Source organism: Furipterus horrens, unplaced genomic scaffold (genome assembly GCF_987537825.1).
Source record: "Furipterus horrens unplaced genomic scaffold, mFurHor1.1.pri manual_scaffold_2, whole genome shotgun sequence".
Classification (NCBI taxonomy): Eukaryota; Metazoa; Chordata; class Mammalia; order Chiroptera; family Furipteridae; genus Furipterus; species Furipterus horrens.
In genome coordinates this window covers 151,738,386-151,765,266 of record NW_028327172.1, presented here as the reverse complement: position 1 = coordinate 151,765,266, position 26,881 = coordinate 151,738,386, and the positions used below count along the sequence as shown (strand labels likewise).

Below are 26,881 nucleotides of genomic sequence, written 5' to 3'. Positions count from 1 at the left end.
AGTTACGCATTTTCTCCTAGATAAATATTATATTTAAGAACACAGCACTTCATAACTTTTTAAAGGTAAAATGTCAGAAATTGTGTGCGGGACAACAATCATGAGAAGAATTATTCATGAATTGTCCAACAGATAACATAGTTTGGGAATTAGATTTAGAGGTTAAAGCTTATTTTGATTAAATTCTTGGGTGGAACAATGAAAAGTGAATGTCTGCATAACAAAAGAACACAAATATGAAAGCCACAGTAGTTTTCCCGTTTAGGGATTAATTCTTTTCTCAACGATCTCTTGGGGTTTTGGTTACTCTTTTATGGTTCTTCAGTGAATTTTTCTCTAGAACTAGCTCCCAAGAAAAAGCTATGAGGCTTTTTAAAAATTTAAACTCAAAGAAAGACAGAACGTACATACTGCTTTACAACTGTTGGCTATCAGACTTGCAGTCTTCTTGAAGGTCTTTTCAAGGTAGTGTGCAAATCTTTCATCCTCATTCTCTTTTGATCCGAGCTGAAGAAATTCGCCTGTAAGAAGGAAAGGGGGCATTAGAGACATGGTTTTACTGCCTGGCTAAATACTAAAATGGAATAAAAAAGAAAAGTTATAATTAACCTACCACGCACTAGATCTTCAATAACTTGGCTTAAAATAGATATAACAGTTGTATTTCCAATTCGAGCCAGAGCTATAGATGCTACTGAAAGAATGAAATCACCAGCAAGAACAGCCTAGAGAAGAAAAAAAAACCTTTTAGAGAAAAGTGTCATAGCAATGGCACCAAAATGAAGTTGCGTCTCAGAAGATACAACCAGAATGGCAGGAAGGGGTCATCTTGGACGTTTTCCCCCTCTTTTTGCTCAGCCAGATTTTGTAAGACTCAGTAGCAGACTGGGGACGGTGTTTGACCTAGGCTGGCTCTCAGAGCTTTCCCAGTGCAGCTCTCCACTTCAGAGATGGAAACACAGGGAAGTGTCTTGCCCTCCAGCCCCATCCCCTGGCCCCACCAAGAGGCAGATGCTGGACCATTCACTCCTCCCTCAAACCATCTTCTTGTGCCTTTGCACTTACAGCTTCTTCTGCCCGCAAAGTCCTTCCCTTTCTTCATCGAGCACTCATTTGCATAATTAGCTCAGATGGCACCCCCAGGAAGTCCACTCACATCCCTCAGTCTGCTCAGAAAGCCTCTCTCCTGCGGGAGCAGAGCATGATCCGCATAATGTTGTCTGAGCAGAGCATGATTCGCATAATGTTGTCTGAGCACTTTCCTGCAATCAGTTATTTCCTATTTGCTGAACTCCTCGATGGCTCAGGCTGGGACGTTTCCCAGCGAGGATTTAGCCCTCCCCACCACAGGGCACAGCACATTCTTTTCTCAATGAAAACTAAACCAAGGAATCTGGGCAATGCTGCTCTGCAATGTAGTACACTGTCTCTTATTTCTACACAAAATGTTTTTTTCACTGAACACTAGATAGTGTTTTTCTAATATTCTTTAAATTGTGAGATGTCCACACTGTATTTGCAACTAATTGTAAATAAGATGTAATTGAATTCTATGCTATAATCAAATACATTAACCTGCATACTGAAATATATGTCTAAGTGTTATAGAGTAACTAGTTCTAAATGCTAGAGTTCATAGAAATGTTAATTCATAGAATTTTAAAACCACATTTTAAGTGTATATTGTCTGTTGGTTCTCTAGTATCTAAAGCTAGTGATATTCACTGTTTACCAATTAATCATTTTATATAACATATTTTGATGCAGGTACACATTTATGAAGTTATAATTATGACCTATGTGTGCACATATAGACCTGTCCATCTATATTACATCATTAGCAGTGGTGGGCTTGGATCTCCTTTCCTAGCCCTGGGGATCCTGGAGGCCAAAAGTTCCAGCATATGAAATTGAAGCCACTAGATGGGCTGGCTGGGGTGAAGAGTTCAAGGAAGGCTGGGCTGGCGACCTAGGCAGAGTAATGAGGACTCAGAAGAGTTGCTATGTGAATGGTTTTCTTAAAAATTGGTATCATAATAGGTTTTCTTTTTATTATTGATTTTTAGAGAAGAAGGGAGGAAAGGGGGGAGGGGGAGAGACACACTGATCTGTTGTTCCACTTATTTATGCATTCATTGGTTATTTCTTGTATGTGCCCTGACAGGGGATCAAACCCACAACTTTGGTGTATCAGGATGGTGCTCTAACCAACTGAGCTACTCAGCCAGGGCTGATATCATAGTACTTTTGAGTGAGAGGCAGAAAAGAGAAGGAGACTGGCGGGTGGCCCTGTGTGGGGCAGAGCGGTCTCACAGCTCAAGGAGGCAAATGGCGGCAGGTATGACGTTCTTTTCAACCACACTCAGAAAGAGGCCCCCCAACAGTGGAGGCAGTCACAGAGGGGACTGGTTCAAGGAGAAGATCTTAATTTGTTCTCTTAATCCTCCTCCCCATCCAAGAGTTCAAATAAGGCTTTAGGACAGACCCTGAACACAGACAGCTAACTACAGGAGACATCATGAAGTTACATATGACTTTTCCAAAACAAAACTCTACCCTCTCTTGACCAACATTCTGATGTATAGAATCCTGTCACTGGAACACAAAACCTTTTATCTGAAATTTGAAATAAAAACCTTACAAATGAAATTGCAGGACTCAGTTACACAACAACGTAAAGGACATTAAAACAAAACTAGCATGGGAAGATAACAATAAACATATATTTCTTCTTTTAATAGGGCAATTAGAGGACAGCAGGAGCCAGGCATGATCAACATGAGACCAAGGGGAGGGTGTGGAGAGGAAAGTTTTCACGTTAGTGTTTTGCTTGCGCTCCAAGTTGCCAGGGTAGCCAATGGAGGTGCATGTGTGCTGGGAGATGGCTGCTCCCAGAAGCCTGCACATCTTCACTTGTATTTGTTCAACTGCATTCCCAGTCTTCAACCATGATTCAAACATCCTTTAACAAAATTCTCCATTTGGCAAACCCTTTTAAAGAAATGCTAATAAATATAGAAATATATTTTAAAATATACATATATGAACCAATCCCAATGATAGAGCCTCTATATCAAAAGGTAACATTTTCATTGTAAAAGAGTACCTTTGGTATATATTTTAAAATTTTGTTATTTTAAAAGTTTCGTTTACTTTAATCAGAGCCCAAAAGTACAATGTGTGATTCCACATGAAATATGCTTTTTGGATAACTACTGAAATTTTCTCCTTATAAGCAAAAGGAATTCTATAGAAAACAGAGAATAACCAGAAATACTGTTTATTTTCCTATGGTACTATCTATCATCAAATATCTGTATGTGAATACTATTCTGAAAGTTGGAAGACCACATCTGAAGCATAATTTTTTAGTAAGGCAAATCTGAAAAATAAATGCAATGCAAAAGCATGTGATTTGATAAGGAAGATTAAAACAAAACAAAACAAAAAAACATACCTTCTTTTCACCCCAGATCTTATTAACTGTGTGTTTTCCTCTCCGAGAACTTGCATCATCAATAACATCATCGTGAACCAGACTAGCAGTGTGGATCATTTCAGCAATTAAGGCTATGGTGCGCTGGCTGGCTTGCACATCTCTAGTTAACAGAAAGCAATGCTTTTAAACAAAGATGTCACCTATAACCTTCTCAGCAATCATCTTGCGAAAACTGGACATCAGATCTAGGACAAAGAATTTTATTCCTCTAAGAGAAGCCATAGAAAAACTTTGGCTTCCCTACAGAGACATTTCTATCACTTGAAGAACATTCTGTTTTATGCTAAGATTATGTTTTATGGACACCGCATTAAGAAAGAGAATTTGCATAATTAACAACAAAAAGAAATAAACATCACATAAATCTGGCCACCAGGCTAAAGGATCATCTTTCTGCCTTATAATAGTGGTCTTGGTCAGTTGGTCAAGTTTACAATTAGGTTACAACTAAATTTCCGGGAGGAGGGGGAAGATAGGTGAGAAGCATTCTGAAACAGTGTACTGAGAACCAGCAGTCACTCTGTGGGAAGCTTTTGATACTGCCTTAAATGTTTAGTAAGAAGACCTCAAAAACCAAGAGAGAATTTTGGTTAAAACTTTCTTCTGATTTTTATTTAAACTTTACATTAGAAATTTCTACTTTTATTTCTCAGATTTAACACAAACTATAGGATAAACCTGCTCAAGAAGATACACAGATGTTGAGTTTTACAGTTAAAAGGGAATGGCCCCCAGTTTCTTTTTAATCATCATTATCACCATCATCATCTATGAGAATTTTTAAAAACTGAATTTCAAGAAAATCAAACTGGGGAAATAGTCCACTGAATTTTTGAACCTAAAACATATACTTGACTTAAACACATGTTAACCAAATGTTTCAGTTATTTCAATAGCTTGCTTTTCAAGTAGCATCAAGTTATCTCTTAGAGGGGAGAAAAGTGAGAGAGATACTGAAATATGATTTTTTCTTGAAAAATCTAATCTGAACATCTGTAAATGATAGAAGTGCTCATTCTGATTCTTGAGACCTGCAGAAAACAATGAAAAACAAAGTGTAGCTACATTAAAGATGCTGGAATTTGACTACAAACACTAAATCAGCATGAGAACATCTCCTGATCTTGCTTTCAATATAATTTTGTAATATGATGCCTTGCTGGTTCCTCTGACCTAAGATTTTAGAACTAAACTGCCAAACCTTCCAACAGCTTTTAGCCCGGAAATCAATTGTAATGTGCTGTTCATTATTTATTAATATGTCACAATCATAACAGTTCTAAATACTTTCAGATCACAACACATTCTCTCAAGAGGGAAAGAGTAAAGCAAAGAAGGCAGGGACAAGTCTTCCTATAAAACCATGTTAAGTGAGAGAATGGAGGTTCGGATGGCTTCTACGAGCCTATTCTGAGTCCCTCAGTGAGACCCGCACAGAGGCTACAGTAGGAAACTTGGACTTCAAGTATTTTTCAGGTATATTTATTGGGCCCTATCTTATTTGAATTAAATGCAGAGAAAGATATAGACTTTTCTAGTTTTTTTTCTTTTTTTTTTAAATATAAAGGCTATTTTTTAGAATATTTTCTCACCTGGATTTCGGTCTCATAAAATATACACTTCCTACTGGTTAGCAGTGGAACTTACCTTTAAAAAAACTGTTAAGGCCTCTAGCCTGTCTCATGCATTCCTAAACTGGGTACCACTTCCATTACCACAAACTATCTCAGTAGACAGGCTCCTCCTGGGGACTTGCACTACAATGGCAGTGCTCACTGAGACACTAGTTTTTATGAAGATATTAAAACAACAAAGACTTCTTAAAATATTTTTCAATTTCATAAGACACTATAAGTATATGAAAATGCCATTTTGCATGGCTAAATTCTTGACAGATGGAATCAAGATTCTTGCTTAGAATGTTAACCTGGCGTTGTGACGCAGCCCCTAGGTAGAACAAACATCACATTTTAGATGGTTTTTAATTTTATCTAATGTACTTTTCCCTACATAATTAAGTTTTAATGTGTGTTAGCTTATACTGGAAACCACTGCTTATCCACAGCACAGCATAATGGCAGTGCGGATAACCGAAATTTAGACTACAGAAAAATACCGCACTGTCTTTAAGATGAACTCTCCAAAGAGCCAAACTGACTCATGCCTTCAAGAAGCTGGGCACCGTGTCTACTTCCTGCTGTGAAAGAGCTGCCACTCTCTCCCAGCTTCTTAGAGAGGTGCTAAGAAAAGCCAGGCAGGCGAGACAGCGTGAGGAGAGGAGGCCCTGATTCCTCCAAGCTGGCTATGTCTTCTGTACATCACACCTGCAAGAGCATGGTATGATTCATACCCTCAGTACATTTGTTTTTCTTTCACTAGATTTAAAACAAAAATTTTATAATGAATAATTTTAAGCATAGACAAAAACAGATGTAATAATGTAATGACCTCCCACATATAGTTCATCCAGCTTACATGTGATTTAAAAAAATACTTTTTCTTCCTATTGACACTAATATATAATGTGAAGTCTGAAACAAGTTACAAGTAAACCCCCCCACAGTGAGGACAAATTGTATATAAAAAGAAAATCAAACCTTGGCAATGTATTACGTGATTTGGAACAAAGGAGGGAAGCAAATAAATTTTAAAAGTTCAAAAACTTCACTTTTAACAATAGAGACAGAGAAACTTCTCCAATCTAGAAGTTGTATACAAACTGAGTTCTCAAGTGGTATATAAAAGCCTCTATTTCTATTCCAAAATGTTCTTCTGTTTGTCTCTCTTGACAATTCTAAAAATAAGTGTTTCACTTTGCTGGTTAGAACTCTGACAAACTCAGTGTTTCTTACACATCTATCCTTGGTCCACCATATCGAAACCAATACTCTTTAAAATGCAGACTGAGGCTCAGACACACCGAATCAGAATTTCTAATTCTGGAGCTCAGGAATCTGCATTTTAAAAAAACATGCCAGGTGATTCTGATGCACAAAGTTTGGGGAACACAAACTGTCTAGTGGGAGCATTCATTTAATTTACTATAAGTCAAATGGAAGCTTTTCTTAAGAAGGGTTCTGATAGAGGCTCAGCCTTTGCTGACCCACTGCTGCACCACCTGTAAAGTGTGGGAAAATGGAATGAGAGTCTGTCCTATCCTAAAGGTCATCAGTATGAGTTAAGAGCATCAGTATGAGTTTTAAAGAGTGTGAACAGAACTTCATCAGCTTCGTTGTGAAGAAACTCACTACTTAAAATGCAAATGAGCCCCGTCTGGGTGGCTTAGTAGGTTGGAGTGTCCTCCCGCACACCAAGGGTTGCGGCTCAATCCTCAGTTGGGGTGCGTACGGGAGGCAACCGATCTATGCTTCTCTATTACATTGATGTTTCTTTCTCTCCCTCCTTCTCTCTCTAAAGTCAACAAATCTAAATTCCTAGGGCAAGGATTTTTTAAAAAATGCAAATGAAGTCTCTCTGTGTCTTTATACAATTCTCAGGATGTGAATCGCATTTCCCAATTGTTTGCTGATAAAAGTCGAAAATTCATTTTCAGTATGCTCAACAATATGTTTATACAGACTAAAATAGATTTTATCTTTATTTGCAACTGAATACAATTGCTACAAGTTTGGGTCCTTTAAGTACTGAGACTGGAATGTCCTTCCTTTCCCTCCGGTCTGCTCTGTCAGATCCTTATTGTCCTCAGTCTTTCTCAAGAAGCAAAACCACACCTGGCCCAACTTTCCAGAAGCTCCTTCTGCCCCTTTCTTGCTTTTAATGGCATGGAACTAAGAGCTAGATATTAACTCATTAAGAGCCTGATCCAAAGGGTCCTTAGTGGGGGACTTTATTCTCAAGAAACTGCAGCTTGGAGAGGAACACAGCGGGGATACGGTACTACCCAAATGCACGCTTCCGTTCTGACTCACGGCCCAACGCTGGACACGGCCTCTGCGCAGGGCCTGCAGCAAGGCCTGCTCTGCCACTGAAGGGAGAAGGGCACTGCCGCGAAACGTTCCTGGAGAGGGCAGCCTTGAACTTACTTTTAGAACTAGCAATGCCTTTTCTGTGTTATAGTCTCCCGTGTTTTCTTCAACCAACAGTTGATACAGATCAGTCAAGCAAACTGGGAAAACTTTCACCTGTGGGGATAACAGCTGACAGGAGTCAGAGCAGTGTGGAATATCTTCCTTCTCGTGTTTTCTCTGAGGGCAACCAACTGTATTATGTATTAATCTAAGAAACTGAAAATATGAACACACATTCTCCCTAGACAAGCCGTCCTCAACCAAGGATGATTTTGTTCTCCAGGGGCCATTTGGCAACCTTTGGAAGCATTTTTGGTTGTCATCCAAGTGGGGGTTGGGGCACTACTGGCATCTAGTGAGTTGAGGGCAGAGGTGCCACTATGTCTTACGCCAATGCACATGACAACACCGCCCGCCACAAATAATGATATGGCCCAAAATGTCTGTTGTGTCCACGCCAAGGAACCCTGCTCAAGACCACATTAGACATACTTTAGGTTTGATTCAGAGGGAACGTTTCTGCTGCTCTGCCTAAGTGAATTGAAAATGGGTCTGATGATGGTTAAAAGGTCACTGCTTGTTCAAACTATACTGGGAGCTCTCTGACAGTCTTAGGTGATTGGGAGGCACCCTGAGCATGGTGTGCTGTGTTGGAGCTGTAGGATGGGCGGGTGCAGCAGCAGGGGGTGGAGGGAGCACACACTCAGAAACAACATTTGATGCTCACTCTGATAAAATCCTTAAATTTAGTTCTTACAGAGGCATTTCTTAAAATATTGTCTATTGACAAAAGGGAATATAATACAAATGTTCGACACTAGGGAAATGCGTAAGTACATTATGGTCTACTGGAATTTCCATCCATAGATCACATTATGTAAGAATAACTATGAAGATACTCCAGCAACAAGTCTTTACCAAGACTTTAAAATACAATGGTAAGTAAACAAAGCAGAATTCAAAATAAATGGTATGACTGAGCACAAGAGAGGAGGGGCAGAGGGAACGGCAAAGATGGCTACATAAGGCAATATGGGTACATCCTCTTTCCTTTTAGGATTTCTTTTAATATTAAATGTTGCAGTTGTTTTAATATTTAAAAAATTTAAACATATTCACCCTGGCTGGTGTGGCTCAGTGGATTGAGCACTGGCCTGAGAACTGAAAGGTCACTGGTTCGATTCCTGGTCAGGGCATATGCCTGGGTTGTGGACCAGGTATCTGGTTGAGAGCATGCAAGAGGCAACTGACAGATGTTTCTCTCCCTCTCTTTCTCCCTCCCTTCCCTTCTCTCTAAAAATAAATAAATAAAATGTTTAAAAATTTTATATACATTCAAAGCACAAAAGTTGAGGACCACAGTCAAAATGCCTTTTTTAAAGATTTCCCTTTGGTACATTTCTGGAAGTCACGGAAGGCAGGCACTGCGTGGGTGTGGTGCAGAGCGAATCGCTTTATAACCATGCACCTTTGGACTAACTGGCCCGAGTGGAAAATGATTACATGTATGCATACATCCTGGTAATCTTTACTTCTGAACAAGAAAACTACATTTGGCTTTTAGACTTCTTCCTAAAATGCTTGTTTGAAGCTGACGTTGTTCTTTCATGGACATGAAAAAGATAGAAAAGGAAGGTGCCCAGACCAGATTGTAGAATGGTCTTAGTGACTCCAAGTCAGAAGCTACTCATTACAAAGTGAATTATTAGATATATGCTATTCCCTAGACAGGAAACTAAATGGTAGCCTCAGCAAGGAGGACCTGCCAAGTAGGAAACAACAGAGGAGTGAAAGTAGACGACTCACCGGGAGTTGTTATAATGAATATTACATGCTCGGGCCATTAGCACCACGATAATTGGTCGAAAGGCTTTTCCTTTTCCATCAAAGTAGTATTCAGACATTTCTTTAAGTTCTGTTGGAGATATGAGTAGTTCCTGAAATAAAGTTTGTGTGTGTCAATATGGCATCATAATCAAATAGAAAGGCAACAAGATTTCTTTTTCAAAACTTGTATTTGACTTCAGTGTACTCATTTTAATTGAGAAATTCAACACTCAATTGAAAAAGGTTCCTATGTGGTACGGCCAAAACCCTGGCTGCTGGGCAAGAGAGCTGCCCCCAGGGGCTCTCAGAGACAGAAGGAAGGGGAGGAAAGCTCAAGGTGGTCTCCACCCGGCCAGTGTTAGCTGGCTAGAGAAAGAAGAAGGGCTGGCTAGCAGCTTGTAAGATAGAGGGGAGGGAACAAAGACAGGAGTTTGGAAGCCAGTGGCTGTTGGGAGCCTATGAGACAGGAGGTTGGGCTGTCCTGGGTGGGGAGCAAAGCTGTTCCTGGGGCAGTAAAGAGGGGGGTAGGGTGGGGGGGTGGAGAAGAAGCAGGACTCAGTTCATAAAGGAAGTGTAAGATACGGTTTGTCTGATGGTGAGGAGCTTACAAATGAGTTGGGGAGACAAAGTTGTTTTGAAAAAGAAATATTCAGTGAATAATGCAGCCGTAACTTGAACAATGTTGTACATTAAATAGTACATTATAAGTTCAAAGAGAGAGAGCACTGTGGGCTAGAAAAACCCAGCATTTCATGGAGGAGTTAAGTTTTAACCTGGTATTAAAGGTAAGTAGGGCTTTGATTTGTGAAGAGGATGTCAGCCTTCTAGGTGACAGGATGTGCTTGTTTTACCTGCCGCTCAAGGACTTGCTGGAATGAATCAGAGCTGACCCCTTAGCAGTGGGAACTAAGAATGGACCCAGAGGACCCCCATCCCAGCAAAGAAGAAAATCATACTGTAGGCCATTCATTAACTCATTCAATTACCAACTCAGTGCCAAGCACACTAATAAATGCAAAGTTACAAAGATAAATGAGACAGCCTTGGCTACGAGGAGCTCAGTCTAGATGGGGAGGAGTAATAAAACAATAACTGCAATAAAACACAACAGAGTGACAGTTGCTGTCCCTGAGGTAAGCGCAGTTCCCCTGGGATCACAGAGGAGGCACCTCTGGCTCAGGGTGAAAGAGGGTGGGAGACAGCAAGGATGACAGCAACAGGAATGAGGGTGGCCTAACCTAAAGCAGTGAAGAAGGCAAGACACAGACTAGGGAATGTGGAGGGGACAGAGAGATGAGTGGGGGATCCTTCCACGGTCCCTGGGAAAAACAGGAGAAAAGACAATGAGTAGGAGAGAGCGGAGATTCAGAAATGTTAAGTTTGATAGTCACAGTCACTTTATGGAGCTGCCAGTGAGCAGTTAGCTGTATTAGTTTCTGAGCAATGATTCAATCTGGGAGGGATATTACTTGGGTGTCATAGGTATGGAAATGGGTAAACTGAGGACATAGAGGAGGGGCCAACAGAGCCCTAGGGAATGGCAAAATTAAAGGGGGTGGGGTGGAGGGGTCAGAGAGGAACTCAGGACACAGACTGAAGGATGAAGAATTAGAACAAGCAAAGTGCAGGAAGGCAGGGGAAGAGTGTCATGGAGTGGGAGTGGTCACCAGTGTCCAATGTTAAAAAAAGTCAAGGAATATAAAAACTGAAGTGTCCATTGGATTTATGAGAAGGAAGCTACTGAAGACCTAGGCAAAGGCAGATTCAGAGAAGAGGCTGGAAGGAAAGGCACAGAGTGATGGTGGAGTGAATATGAAAGGACAAAATGGAGACAGAAATAGGGCATACTGTGATGGAAGGGAAAAGGTGGGACACCGGGTCATGGGACAGTCCTTTTAAAAGATGGACATGAACAAACTGGAACAGCTAAAAGGGATAGGAAAGAGACATGAAGAATGAGAACCAGCAGACAGAGAATAGGCCACTGTGGGCACAGTCCCAAGGCACTGGGGATGGAGCTGCACTAATGGTAAAGGGACCATTATGGAAAGGAAGAGGCATTTACTTCAGGTAGACAGGTACAGGTAAGCATGTCCATGGCAACAGAGCAGGCACTGAGGGGATTCCTCCCTCATGGTGTCTACTGGTCTATCAAACAGGAAGTGGCCTTACTGTAGAAACAGCCTGGTGCGCGGGAGGCTCAAGAAGAGAACCTCGAAAGGGGAAGGAAGCCGTCGGGGGTATGTGAACATTTCTGGGCACCATTTCAGAGTTCATATGAGGTTGGGAACCACCAAAACTTTTGGGGAGAGAAGCATTTAATGAAGAAAGGCCTATGTGGGGCAGTCAGGCACTGACATTCAGAATTAGAAGAGGAAGACAACAGCAGGAGTCATGGAAGCTTCAGTATTTCAGTTGTTGTGGGGCAGGTGATGGAACTGGAGAGAAAATGTTAACTAACCCGCTGGACAGGTAGGCATTGCTTATACCATTTTCTTCAGTTGCCAACTCTGCAAAAACCTCTTTATGGATGGTTATGTGTTTCCTCCTCCATGTTGCCCTATTGCTGTTGCTCAAGCTCTGAAACTTGACATTCGTGAATCAAGTTTGCAATGGCTCTGTACCTACCGGAAACCTGCATTGTGTTTTCATAGTTCTGAAAGCTCAACATTACTCCACAGCATTGTCAAAGCTATCTTACCTTCCTAATGTCCTCATATAGGCCTTTCAAGTATCTCCTACCAAGTTTAAAAGGATCGGTATATTTCTCACCACTCCATGTTTTACTACAACAGCACATGGACGATGTTGTGTGATGGAGCCTGGGAAAAGCACAAATGCACAAAATGTAAATTTGAGAGTTATTATATATTTAGAAGTAAGAATTATACACACATATGCATACATGAATAGTAGGTCAGATGACAGAAAATTTAAGCCCAGATACTTGTTGGAAATTAAGCATTAATCCAACAGGGTCATTATAATTTAGAAAAACATACAGAATTCTGTTCTTGCTAAATAATAGTAGTTTACTATTATAAAAACAAAAATAAGCAGTTTATTTTTATAAATCACGGCCTCCAGAACCCACAAAATCAAAGAAAGACTCAACCACATTTTTTGTGTTCTGATTTGAGTTTAAGTTTTATTATATTCCCCCTTTCTTTTTCTTTTGTAAAAGACAGAGTTCACACAGAGCAGCTGTTATAACACTTAACCAACATATTCAATTTATTGGACTAGCCCACCACAATTTAGAATAGAAAGGTACTAGCAATATGGCTAATAATTTTGGTAGTTGCAATACAGCTTATAAACTTACCGTGATATACTGTACATATTTGGACAGGCAGATGTTAAACTCTTCACAAGATAAAAATAAGATATCTATAAAATAAAGGTATGAAGAAACTTTTGAGAATATTCATAAAAAACTTATTCATTACACTAGATAAACAAAAACTCCCATATAAAAGATGGTTGCCATTGGGGAGGGGAGTGGAACCGGGTGAAAAAGGTGAAGGGACTGAGAAATATAGATTGGTTGTTACAAAATAGTCACAGGGATGTAAAGTACAGCACAGGAAATATACTCAATAATACTGCAATAACTATGTATGGTGCCAGGTGGGTACTGGAAATATCAAGGGGAACACTTTGTAAATTATATGATTGTCAAACCACTATGCTGTACACAGGAAACTAATATAAAATAATATTGAATGTAAACTGTGACTGAAAAATATTATTTTTTTAAAAGCAAAAAATTAAAATAAATAAAAACTGCCATAATTCATAATAAATATAATCTTTAAGTTGTCTGTTATAGATTGCAAACTTTAGAAAAATAATAAAAGCTTCCCTTCTTTATTACATAAGTAATACTGGTCATTACAGAAAATATAAATAAGGAAAAAAGAAGAAAATAAAAACCATCTATAATCTACCCCTGCCTCCAAAGAAAGCCAGTTTCCATATTCATATCTATTTTTCAGATCTGAAAAGTAGTTTTAAAACAATTTCCTTCTATTAACTAAGGTTGGTCAGTGAATAGTTAAGATTAGTGTTATTTACCTTTCCAATTCTTACATTGATTTAAAACAAAGAATAATCAAGATTCCAAAAGCATCAGTCCAGACAGTGAAAAGCAGAAAGATTTCTGTGTTAAAGAGGGAATTTACATTTACACAGGCAGTGCCTATTTTAAGTTATTGTTCCTAAACCTACTTGGAAATCCTACTTCTTGATAAGTAATGGTATAAAAACAAACAAGCTCAGCAACACATTCTGATATTAACCTAATCAGAGATCAAGAACAGAAACTTCCAGCAGATTCAGAGATGGTGATGACAAAAATTAGTTCCAACAATTACTGAGCACTATTATGGGTCAGGAATTCAGGACCCAAAGATACAGACGGCCAATCTTGAAGAATGCATGGACACAGGCATTTTGGAAATTATGAATCTAATGTGTTAAGGGCTCTTATAGGGTATATAAAGAAAACATTTTGACAAAAAGGGCAAACTTAGCACAGGAAAATAAAACTAATTCACTCTCTTGGTAATAAAATATTACAACGTGCTTTTATACCATTTGACCCTCATGACTACTTGCTTTATATACAACCAGAGAATGTGAAGTTGAGGAAACTTAAGTCTGAAAAGTGGTATACAGATGCTCCTAGACTTACATGGGGTTATGTCTCAATAAACCTACTCTAAGTTGAAAATACCATCAGCTGAAAAGGCATTTAATACACCTAACCTACTGAACATCAGAGCTTAGTGTAGCTGGTACTGAATATGTAAGACTTTTGTACTACTGTAAAGTTGAAAAATCTTAAGTTGACCATTGTAATTCAGGGACCATCTATGCAGATGTCTACAATACAGTATGATCACATGCTACATAACATTTTGGTCAATGACGGACTTCATATCTCATGGTGGTCCCATAAGATTATAATGGAGCTGAAAAATCCCCATTGCCTACTACTGATATTGTTGCTCAACACATTACTCACTTGTTTGTGATGATGCTGGTATAAACAAAAATATCAGAGTAGCAGGCTATACTATCTATGTTTGTGTAAGTACACTCTGTGATGTTCACACAACAATCACCAAACAGTGCATTTCTAAGACCATACCCCGTCGTTAAGTGGCACATGCCTGCATATTGAAGGGGAGCAGAGTTTGCCAGCCCAAAATATGCCTCTTTGGCATATTGATTATCTTTAAGAATTAAAGACTTGGGAAGAACCTTTGACCTTCCCCTAACTGCACGAAAGAATTTAGAGAACCTGCTCCAGGAAGTGATTGATCATCATAGATAATTATGGTTTAATATGAACTAGGTGTGACAGGCAGGCAGGCACCTAGCAAGACCCGTTTAATTAAAGTCCTCTCTGTTTCATTGTTACAGATGGCCCAGCAAACATTTGTTTGTCAATTATTTGCTTTTCTATCTCCATATGAATTGCATTCATCCTGCTTTAAGTCCCAAACCACTACCCTCCCTTTTCTCTTTAGTTCTCCAGGCCTCATATTCTTATGGAACCCCCATATATACATACGTAATTAAATTTGGTTATTTTCTTCTCTTAATATGCTTTATGTCATTTTAATTATTTGACCAGCCAACAAAACTAAGAGGGGAAATATCAAAAGAAAAAAATGTGCTTCCCACTAGAAATTTACATGCACTCACACACATATACACATATACAACATAGAAGATAGGGTTCGAAAGCATATAAACCAGGGTATTTAAAATAGTTATTTTGAAATAATTAGGATTGGGTTTCCTTTGTTTCATTCCTTTTTTTGTTATATTTTCTGATTTTTCTGTAGTGAACATCTATTGCTTTAGACATATTAAAATAACAATAAAGGTTGACTTTGCCAAGCAGGCATAGCCAAGGAAGATTCTGGTCTGAATTCTGTTCTTTCCACTACAGCATTACATATTCATTAAGCCAATAAGAATATTTATAGTGTCCCAGGCAATTATAATATCCCAAGAAAACAAAGTGATAATTTTCTTTTGATTTTACCGTTACATGACATTTAATCTACTTTTGTCAGTCTTCATGGGTAATCATTTCATATGAATTCAGTACTTTATTATAATATTTATTCAGTATGAGACCTAACACTTAACCTGGGGTGAAAAGTTAAAATGACACAGCTAATACAGAATGCTCTTAACCACTGGGCAGTGTGACAGTTATTAAAAGCACAGTCTTTGAAAGATGGGACCTTGGTTCAAATCCCAACATTGCCTGACTGTGTTAACTTGTGACACCTTTTTGATAATAACTGCTCCTGGAGAGATGCTGAGATTAATTTAGTGTTTATGTAAAGCTTGGAGCTCAGAGCTTAATATACTGCATACATTTAATATAGTATTTATTCAATCAAGCTATTTTTCTGCTGTAAGAATATCTCAGGGCAATTTTTTCAAAGTAGGGTTAGAGCTATCCAAAAGAACATTACAGTAGCCCCTCCTTATCTGTGGGGGATACATCTTGGATGCCTGAAACGGCAGATAATAATAAACCCTATATGTTATGTTTTTCCTATAAATATATATCTTTTTACGTAAAGGAAGCACTTTATAGTTTCTCTTTGGCATATCTGAATTGCCAGCATCACTATCTTGTATGTTGGGGTCACTATTAAGTAAAATAAGGGTTACTTGACCACAATCACTGTGATACCAGGACAGTCTAACTGGGAGATGAACTCATTGACTAATAGGTGGGAAGTATATATACCAGGGATTTGCTGCACAGAGGGATGATTCACATTCTGGGTGGTAGAAAGGACTGTGCGAGATTTCATCATACTACTCAGAACAGTGCACAATTTAAAATGTATGAACTGCTTATTTCTGGAATTTTCTATTTAATATTTTTGGACCATGGTTGAGCAAAGGTAACTGAAACTGGAAAGCAAAACCATGGATAAGGGGGGGACTACTGTAAAGTATTAAAAGGCAGCTGTGGAACTAGAGCTATGTCACTTGGTATGTCTATATCAGCACTAGCAAAAATCAATTGTCCAATTCCAGTTTTGTTCCCTATGAGTCCATCACATATGCTCCCTGAAGGCCAACCTTGTCTTCTGTGAATTTACAAAAAAAGAAAAAATGCTGAGTAAGAATCAAAGACATATTGACAAGTGATTTGGCTCAATCTAATGCACACTGGTTTCGTCTGATTACAAGACTTGTTAACACTACCAATGGAGAAGCTGTGAGAACATACGTACAACAGGAAGTAGCAGAGCAGTGTTACAGAGCTGGAGGTGGCTTTATTATTGTTGCTCTTTGTCCCCAAAGGCTATCAGGCCCTAAGAGACTTGAACTAACCAAGAAACAAGCTTGAGGCAGGCAGCAGATGGCTAGTGTATTAATTTACAGTGAAGAACACCACGGACACACAAATCAGAAACACACGGCATTGGCAGCCTCAGCAGCCTCAGCGCAGTCCCTCCTGTGGTCACTAAGGCACATCCTCTCCAAAGCAGGCTTTTTCCATTGCTGAGAAAGTTGCTTGGAGGGCATGGAATCAAAAACAGGAGTGTCAAAGAAAAGAAGTATCCAGTAGCATCAGATGGTGGGTGCATCCATTCTCCAAATGATATCCTCACCTGAGTTCCTACAAACATCTGGAGTCTGGCTAGGACAGTACTTAAATGGATCAGCAAAGTCCTGAGGCTCTTTTCTCATATTCTCCCTTTACTGTTGAGTCTATCTACCCGACCAGCTGCCACTGTCTCCCCCTATGTCCATTTTGGATAAGTTGTGGTATGTATCCACTTTGGTACAAAGTAGACATTTACATATACTACCTATTTCATATTGGTAAATGGTGTTTGATGGGAATATGAAGTGCACCAAATCTGACTGAAACACAAGTCCTAAATTCAAATAAACTTAAAAAAAAGTTAGCCTTGGGAATGAGAGTTGAATACATACAATTACTATGTGACTAGAGAGTCCGTAAAAAGGACAGTGAGTCCATAGATTCTGGGCAGTTATGCTAAACGGTATGGGCCTAATGCAGGTTGAGAATCACTACAAAATGCAGAACGGACTCATAGAAACATAGAAACATGTCAATTTACAAGGGCTAAACTGACAGAAAATGGAGAAATATGAGACTGGGTCCATAGGCAGGAGAGTTGACCATGGTTAGTGGTGAGATTCTGACTCTACTTCAAGAAGTCATATGTCAAATGAAAGATAATCCCAAGGTTTCTCTACTTGACATCCTCAGGGCTTTTCTCCTTCAAGTGCCCTTGCACTACGTCCAGGTAAACTCCCCGTCCAAAGCAATTACATACAGTATGGCTGAAATCCTGTCTACCCTTAGCATCAGCCCTATATCCTCCAGAAGACTTTTTCCGCCTATCGAGGCCACCAGGGAGGCCACCTGGGTCCTCCGTATCCCTTGAGGGCTCAGAGTACCTTTTGCTCTAAAATCCCAGTTAAGATCGTCCTCCCGACGCCCAGGCTATGTAACTCTAAAGGAAATAGCTGCAGACAGTCCCCAGTCTTGACTTCGTCCGTACTCCAAGAGACAATCTGACCACTCCTCCTCTGTTTCCCCTGGAACCTGGCTCCTCGCCCCTCCCTTCCCTATCCCCAAATTCTCTCCGGTCTCCAGAACAGGCTCTACAATTTCGCGCGTAATGCCCCTACTCTAGGCAGAGGGACGCTGGGCGCCCACCGCTTCACGTCCCGCCGGGAGGCTGGGCCCCATCCCGGCAGCAGCCAGCCAGCCCGGGGGCCCATTCCAGCGCCGCCCTGCTGCCCCCAGCCCCGCACACGTGCCGCTCGCGCCCATTCATTCCGCCCCGCAGCTGTCATTGCGCGGTGACCTCTGCGCCCGCCGTGGTGCGTGCTTCCCGGCCTCACCTGTGCACGGGCGGTGGCGGTGCCCGGGCACCACCCGGATGGCCCCGCGCGACCAGGGGAGCCAGGCCCGGGGCTCCGCGTTGCCGGCCTCCAGGAGCAGCCACGCCGCCACCGCCACCAGCAAGAAGCCATGGTACGAGTCTAAAAGTCGCGGCGGGCTGCAGCCCCGCCCATGGACCGATGGCCCTCCTACGGGACCCGGAGCCGGAAACTTGGCACAGGAAGAGCTTCGGGCCCTCCCGAGCCACCTCCTCTTGCTCCGCCTCCGGGCTATGCGCGGGACATCGGGGATCTGTCTGCGCGGCAGTCAGCGGGGACCTCCGCGCAGTAAGCGCGGGCCGGAGAGGAAGGGGTGCGCCGCGGCGGCTGGGCTCTTTCGACACCCTCCCCACCCCCCAGACCCCGGACAGTCGCGGGGCCCGGGAGAAACTAACCGTGACCTTCCACCTGGCGAGCCATCTCTCCCGAACCCTCCCTGCAGTTCGCTTGGAGCCGGTAACTCCAACAGAGCAAAATGTACCTTCGGGTGACCAGCTGTTAGCAAGAAATGCCACAGTGCGCCAGGTTTTTAGTCACTAACGTCTGTCCTACATGTTTAGGCAGAAATATGACTCAAAGAATTGGGTTCCCGTTTTGCTGCTTAAGTCGGAGGCTACAGATTAAGCGGCTGCTTCTGTTGTGTGTGACCTACCACGCCGTCATCTGTTCCTTATTACAACCTGCTCTTGAGGAAAATGCCAACCTTTTGCATCTTTTCACTAACATGTCAAACCAGGAGCAGGACTATTGTGAAGCAGAAGCTAGATTAGCCTCGTCGCTCGACTTTTGGACCCTCTCCTCTGAAAACCTTCTAGGTATATGGTGGCATAATTGAGCCGTCTTGAGCACATCTGGATTCATGAGTCCCACGCATGCGTGTACTGAGCTATGGGAGACTTTAATAATTAGTAATGTTGAACCTACTTGTAGCCAGCCCAGGGGATACTGGAGAATGTACAGGATTAAACCTGATGTGAGTTAGACCTTTCCTTAATTCCAAAGCCAGATCCCTTCCCATGGTCATGAGAGGGCGTATTTATAACAAATCTGTGATAGAATTAATCATGCAACACATGCATACAAACACAGAGCCATTGAAAGTGTAAGCTTTAGGGAAGAAACGTATTCTGTCCTCAAAAAAATTAACTAGGAGGCAACAGACCAGCAAAGAGGCAACTGCAATTGTCTGATTTTTTTTTTTTTCGTTGTTGTAAACCAAGCTTTTTGCATCAGGGTGTAAGTATCCATGTAGCCAAGCCCATCACATTTATCTTGAAACTATTGGTTTTTTACTGAATAAAAGTACAGAATAAAGAAATTTCTTAATCTAATTTTATGAGCCCCCCTCCCCAACCTTCAAGAATATTACACAAAAAGAAAAAAAAAAAAAAAAGGCCTCAAGTGATTTACAAATGAAGGCTGTTAATACACACCTCTGGCTTATCTTGATAAAGCTTTATAAATTAAGAAATATCCAACAGGTAGAATTTGCCAAAGTAGAGTGTAGCGATAAACATTTGTGCTTGTAATTACTTACAATTTTATTACTTGGATACTATCATTTGTCCCTTTTTGCAGCTCAGGAAACTGAGATAGAGGAATTAAGTGTCTTGCCCAAGCTCACATAGTTGACAGATACAACACAACACAATTCTATCAGGTCATTTTTATTTAGAAATTGTTTCCCCAGATTAAAACAAAATAGCTGGTTCTTAAAAAGATGTAACATGGCAAGGCTAAGTAGGGAGGGCAGATGAGGTTCATGAAGGCTTCTAACATAGTAAGGCTAAATTCCTGATGAACAATAACCCACCAATAGGACATGCAGAATACCAACTAATAGTTCTTTTAACCCAGTTAGATCAAGCATGACACTAGGAAGTGAAAAAACATTCTGAGCTGTGTAAGTAACTGCCAAACAACTGCCCTTTGCACAGGATCAAAACAATCTTTTTGACTCTACTTACACAAATGAGAAAACTAGTATTGACTGATAAAAATGGAATAAGTGTAATTGAAACCATTTTCAATTATTATTTCAATGTCAGGACTTGGCTACACTTTAAGACATTTTCTTTCTGTAGTGATGACACTGTTCAAAGCATTATGGTAGGACCAGGTTTACAGATTGTATACATAATACTGTATACTTACCAGCCATGTCTTGGTTCATAGTACTGCATAAAGGCATCTCATCCTGAGGTTATAAGAAATGATCAATGAATTATCAAGGTAACTGGGAAGAACATTTTTTGAGATGAGGTTCAAACATAATTGCATTGAAAGGTTAGCAGTTTGGGGGGATTTCATATTCTAAGGCAAAATGAATTCAAAAGAATTTTGGAATTACTGATTTCTCTGAGATGGTACAAAAAAGCGTTAACATACATTTGGAATTTTTGCAGGTGTTTTTAGTCTATGACTGATTAGTTGGTTAAATTGTAACAAGAGTGAGGGTTGGATCCTCTGAAGCAGTTAGCCTTTTTTGTTCCATGGCTAGTGATCATAAGGTAGGCAATGATCAGCTATCTTGTCAAAATGTGAATCAGTACAAAATCATAAATACTAATCGAAATGATACACTGCCCATGCTCTACTAAAATGTTAGAATATCATTAAAGAAAAGTTATACTCTCCTAAAAGAGAAGAAACTATACCGTTAGTTAGGCCTTCTAATCATATTGTTGGGTTTTCTGTGGTGGATACTAAAGTCATCTGTTTTTGTTGACCACTTTTCCCATGATGCTGCCTTATTCACCGTGTACTTAGGGGAACTATAAAAGGTTAGAGGTGGCCCACATTTGCTTCTTTTTATACTAATATGGGGAAGATACAAGATTATTCTTATTTCTGTTATAACTGACATTTAGTTCAGTGACCTAAGCTTTTGTGTCCCTTTGTCTTATAGTTTTAGTAATACATTTTTCTATAATTGCTTTGGATTAGGAAAAGCAATTAATCTTAATTAAGATTTTAAGAATTGTACTTAAAAGTAAGTATGCTCTGTGGACCTAAAGCATGAGAGACAGAAACAGAGACAGACAGAGATGGAAAGACAGAGAGACATTGATGTGGGAGGGAAACATCCATCAGTTGGCATCAATCCGTTGCCTCCCTTATGTGCCCCGACCTGGGATTGAACCCAAAACCTAGGTATGTGCCCTGACCAGAATCGATTCCACAACCTTTTAGTGTGTGGGATGGTGCTCCAACCAACTGAGCAACCCGGCCAGTGCTCTCTACAGCTTTTAAAATAAAGTGCATGTGTTTTAGTGCCTGGACATTATGAACAATACTTTATCTCTTTAGAGGCAGTTTTTAGAGGCTTGTAGCAAGTGTTTTGAAGTTTCTGGTGGAATTGGAAATGGTTTTGTACATTTAGTAAAACATCTATGTATGTATCTGCTTCCTTCAGTTATGATTTTTCTGAAAGGCAGAAAGAGTGTAATTAAGTGCCTAATATTTTTTGGTTGGAGTCCATTGAATTGGCTAGTACTATATATAATTATAATACTGTAACACAGTTCATCCGTTTTAGTTATATGTTTTTTATTTATAAATACGTTGCACATCCTATTGATCTGCCACAAGTGAAAATCTTTGAAGATAGGTATGTGTCTTGTTTTAAACTTTTTTCATCTCTCATCTTGAACAGTTCCATATACTTACTTTATGAATATTAGATACATATGGTTGCAAATGATAAAATAGCCTTTAAATAACAAAGTATGAATAATTTGTTTTAATTTGATTTTCATAAAGAGCTATAGGATTTATAAAGAATATTAATGCTGTAAATGCAACAAATGAGAACATTAAGAAGGTTGTGTTTTTGTTTTTTGTTTTTATCAGCTGTGTTGCCAGTTGATCCTGTTAAAGAAAATTATGTTCGTAAAGTGAAAAACTGTATTTTTTCAGTTGCCTTCCCTACTCCTTTTAAATCAAGAGGACATCTTGTAGCAGTTTCAAAGGTTAGGCTTTATTTTTTTTCACAACACAAATACTTAACTGACTTTAAGTTTTGGCTTAAAAGATATTAATATTCTTTTCAGAATTAAGTTGTTACTCTATTGTTAAATAACTATCTTTGTGCTTAAAATTCAGACACTTGGAGAATGTCATTCTTTGAAAACGCTTTTTTTGATAGTTACTCTTCGAACCTAGTTCTCAGGTTCATCTTAAAGTTATCTCACAGGAACGGGTAAATGAGTTAAGTTCTTAGAAATGGACTCCAATAACAAATTCTAAATTGTTCTCTCATGGTATAAATGAATTTGCGATAAAAATAGGACATTTACTTTTTCTAGTTCCTTTAAAGAATATGTGCTAGGAAAAATGATCTTTAATTATGCATCATAAGAAATACAGAAAAGTTTTAGAGCTATCTAACAGATATTAGATATTAATTTTCCCAAATAACAAATAATCATAGAATATATAGTACATCTCTTATGAGCAAATATTAATGTATTTGGAAGAGGTTTATTTTGATTTTCTTTCTTATGTTAAGTCTCTTCTCAAAAACTGTTAAAAGGTTATTCAAGTTTAAGTTTGTAAGGAGTTTTTTTTGTTGTTTTTTTTCCTGCCTCAGGAAGTTTTAGAGGATATTTTGGATCTTGACTTATCTGTCTCAGAAACAGATGATTTTACCCAGCTTGTAAGTGGTGAAAAGATAGTATTTGGATCCATTCCACTGGCTCACAGATATGGTGGTCACCAGGTAAAAGTAGCATCAAATGCATTGCTTTCAAATCAGATGCACTGCTTTCCTCTGAAACATAAACAGTTGGTAGAAATGTATTCTTCTGAGGGAAGACATTTTGCATTAACCTCTCCAATATTAGAGTATTGAGACTTCAACAAAATGTTTCTATCAGTTCGCAGGCCAGTGCTCAACCCACTGAGCCGCACCAGCCAGGGCTCTTCAATATAATGTCCCTAGACTAATGTGTCATAAGATATTTGTAGATTAGCTGATGTGATTTCTTGCTGTAATAGAGCTAGAGTCTTAAGTTTCTTTAATGGAATTGAGAAAACTGGGGTAACAGAAACATGAAGTTTCTGTGAATTATGGCTAGAGAACTCATTCAGTGAAGTTTTGGCATGACATTTAGGCAAAATCAAGTAGCACAATGAGTCAATATAAAAGCCTCAGAAGGAGAAATAGATGATAATTTTGCCAGGATAGCTGTAGAGCAAAGTTTTAGAACTGCTAGAAATTAAGTCAGGATTTATTGAAGGTGTTATATATGCTGAAGCAATTAAGAAGAACCTATAAATAAAGCAAAATATCGAAGCAAGTTCAGGTGTGGTATCTGACTTAAACGAGAAGGAACACATTGCTGCGACTTTCATGAGAGCTAGAGAAGACTAATTTAACACTGGTTCGTTGGGGGCTGGTTTGCTCAGGAATAGTTTTTAGGACAAGAAGCAAAGTATAATAGGGTTGGAGTAAGGATTAAGTTAGGAAATACATGCAAAGTGCTTTCATGATAGCTACTATTACAATGATTAGTATCAAGCCCTGGTTGTTGCGGTAGTTAATTCCTTTCAGATTTTTATTACTTCCATTTTATGATTTCCTAAGAGGCAAAAGTAACATAGCAGCTTAGATAAACTAACATCAGCTAAGAAGCAAAGTGACAAGACCATTTGAATTGAAAAGGACTCTGTGGGTCACCCAGGACAAATAACCTCAGTGTCTCGATCTGTACTGTACAAGGGTTGATAAGATCATTCCAGCAGTTGAGAAGTGCTGTGGGAAAGAAACCTGCTTAATTTTATTTTCCACACTATTTTCCAAACATATTTGACTGCAGGGGTTTGTGATGTTTTGTTTTTAAGAAATAACTATGAATATTTTGCTGAACTACATTTCTCAGGTCAGGAACTTCTGAACTAGATAATCCTTATGCTGTTTTATAGCTCTTAAATATTGGATTCCATGGTTCAAAAGCCATTCCCATATAGGGTAAATTTATCAGTTAGCATTTTATACCAGTACTCACATGTGCTGTTAAAGTACAAATGCAAACCTTAAGCCCTGCAGAGTTTTGTTACAATATTCTTTTTTGTTGTGTTTAATTGAATCTTTATTGTATCTTTTTTACATTACCTTTTAGCCCCCTTATACCCGCTACCCCCAGCAATCACCACACTGTTGTCCATGTCCATGGGCCCTTTTTCCTTTCTTCCTCAATCCCTTCAGCTCCTATGCTCATCCCCCTCACCTAGCTGTCATCCTGCTCTCCATCTGTGAGTGTGTCCCCATTTTCCTAATTTAGTTTGTTCATTAGATTCCACATATGCATGAAATCATATGGCATTTGTCTTTCTATTACTGTTTATTTCACTTAGCATAATGTTCTTCAGGTCCATCCATACTGTTACAAAAGGTAAAATTTTATTCTTTTTTACAGCCAAGTCCTATTCCATTGTGTACATGTCCCATAGTTCCTTTATGCACTCATCTACTGATGGACACTTGGGCTGCTTCTGTATCTTGGTGGTTGTAAACAATGCTGCGTTGAATACAGGGTTGCTTATGTTCTTTAGAATTAGTGTTTTGGGTTCCTTTAGATATATTCCCAGAAGTGGGATCTCTGGGTCAAAAAGCAGATCCATTTATAATTTTTTGAGGTATCTCCATACTGCTTTCTACAGTGACTGCACCAGTCTGCATTCCCACCAACAGTGCAAAGGGGTTCCCCTTTCCCCACATCCTCACCAGCACTTCTTTGTTGATTTATTGATGATAGCCATTCTGACAGGTGTGAGATGGTATCTCATTGTGGTTGTAATTTGCATTTCTTCTGATGATTAGTGACGTTGAGTATCTTTTCATGTCTATTGGCCATCTGTATGTCCTCTTTGGAGAAGTGTCTATTCAGGTCCTTTCCCATTTTTTAATTGAGTTGTTTGTTTTTTTGATGTTGAGTTTTGTAAATACTTTGTAAATTTTGGATATTAATCCCTTACCATAGCCGAATATGTTCCCCGATTCTATGGGTTGTCTTTTTATTTTGTTGATGATTTCCTTTGCTGTGTAAAACCTTTTTAATTTGATGTAGTTCCACTTGTTTATTTATTTATTTATTTTCCCTTGCCTGGGGAGATAACCTGATGAAAAATTGCTATGAGTAATGTCTGAGATTTTGCCGCCTGTGTTTTCTTCTAGGTTTTTTATGGTTTTAGGTATAACATTTCAGTCTTTGATTCATTTTGAATTTATTCTTGCATGTGGTGTAAAAAGGTTCTCTAGTTTCATTTTTCTGCACGTATCTGTCTAATTATCCCAATGCCAAATATTGAATAAACTTTCTTTAGCCTATTGTATGTACTTGCTTCCTCTGTTGAATGTTTGTTGACTATAAAGGTGTGGGTTTATTTCTGGGCTCTTTATTCTGTTCCGTTGATCTATATGTCTTTTTTTATGCCAGTACCATGCTGTTTTTATTACTATGGCCTTATAGTACAGTTTGATATTAGGTAGCGTGATTCCCTCAACTATGTTCTTCTTTTTCAGGATTGCTGTTGCTATGCAGGGCCTTTTGTAGTTCCATGTACATTATTGAAATATTTGTTCTAGTTCTGTGAACTATGTCATTGGAATCTTGATAGGAATTGCATTGAATCTGTAGATTGCTCTGGGTAGTATGGACATTTTAATGTTAATTCTTCCTGTGCATGAACATGGTATATGCTTCTACTTATTTGTGTCTTCTTAAATTTCTTTCTTCAGTGTCTTATAATTTTCCAAGTACAGGTCTTTGACATCCTTGGTTAAGTTTATTCCTAGGTATTTTATTCTTTTTGAAGCAATTGTGAATGGGACTGTTCTCTTGATTTCCCTTTCTGTTAGTTCATTATTGGCATATAAAAATGGAGCTGATTTCTGGATATTAATTTTTCATCCTGCTACTCTGCTGAATTCATTTTTCAGTTCTTAAAGTTTCTTGGTGGAATCTTTGGGGTTCTCTAGGTACAGAATCATGTCTTCAGCAAATACAGACAGTTTTACTACTTCCTTTTCCATTTGGATGCCTTTTATTTCTTCTTTTTCTCTGATTGCTGTGGCTAGGACTTCCAGTACTATGTTGAATAAGAGAGATAAAAGCAGACATCCCTGTCTTGTTCCCAATCTTAAGGGGAACTCTTGTAGTTCTTACCCATTGAGTATGATGCTGGCATTGGGTTTGTCATATGTGGCCTTTATTTTGTTTAGGTATGTTCCCTCTATTCCTGCTCTGCCTCAGCAAGTTTTTATCATAAATGGGTGCTAGATTTTATGAAATGCTTTTTCTGCATCTATTGATATGATTATGTGGTTTTTATCCTTTGTTTTGTTTAGGTGGTAAATCACATTTTTTGATTTGCGAATGTTGTATCAGCCTTGCATTCCCAGAATAAATCCCACTTGATCATGGTCTATGATCTTTTTGATGCATTGCTGTATTTGGTTTGATAATATTTTGTTGAGGATTTTAGCATCTACGTTCAACAGAGATATGGGCCTATAATTTTCTTTGTTTGTAATGTCTTTATCTGGTTTTCGAAT

At 39.1% G+C, this 26,881-nt stretch overlaps 2 protein-coding genes across 2 annotated transcripts in view; one reads left to right on the top strand and one right to left on the bottom strand.

The window, feature by feature from the left end:
- PDSS1 (decaprenyl diphosphate synthase subunit 1) overlaps positions 1-18,470 on the bottom strand; it is a 38,649-nt gene extending 20,179 nt beyond the window's left edge. The window contains exons 1-7 of the mRNA XM_090266636.1: positions 18,286-18,470; positions 12,680-12,744; positions 12,056-12,176; positions 9,334-9,464; positions 3,458-3,599; positions 614-725; positions 412-521 (exon numbers count right to left, since the gene is read on the bottom strand). Coding sequence (XP_090122762.1) covers positions 412-521; positions 614-725; positions 3,458-3,599; positions 9,334-9,464; positions 12,056-12,176; positions 12,680-12,744; positions 18,286-18,417 — 813 coding nt within the window. The 5' untranslated portion in view covers positions 18,418-18,470. The remainder of the gene's footprint in view (positions 1-411; positions 522-613; positions 726-3,457; positions 3,600-9,333; positions 9,465-12,055; positions 12,177-12,679; positions 12,745-18,285) is intronic.
- Positions 18,471-18,553: 83 nt separating this feature from the next.
- LOC150019732 (uncharacterized) overlaps positions 18,554-26,881 on the top strand; it is a 39,901-nt gene continuing 31,573 nt past the window's right edge. Inside the window, exons 1-3 of the mRNA XM_090266627.1 lie at positions 18,554-19,139; positions 22,177-22,295; positions 22,916-23,044. Of these exons, the coding sequence (XP_090122753.1) occupies positions 18,833-19,139; positions 22,177-22,295; positions 22,916-23,044 (555 nt within the window). The 5' untranslated portion in view covers positions 18,554-18,832. The remainder of the gene's footprint in view (positions 19,140-22,176; positions 22,296-22,915; positions 23,045-26,881) is intronic.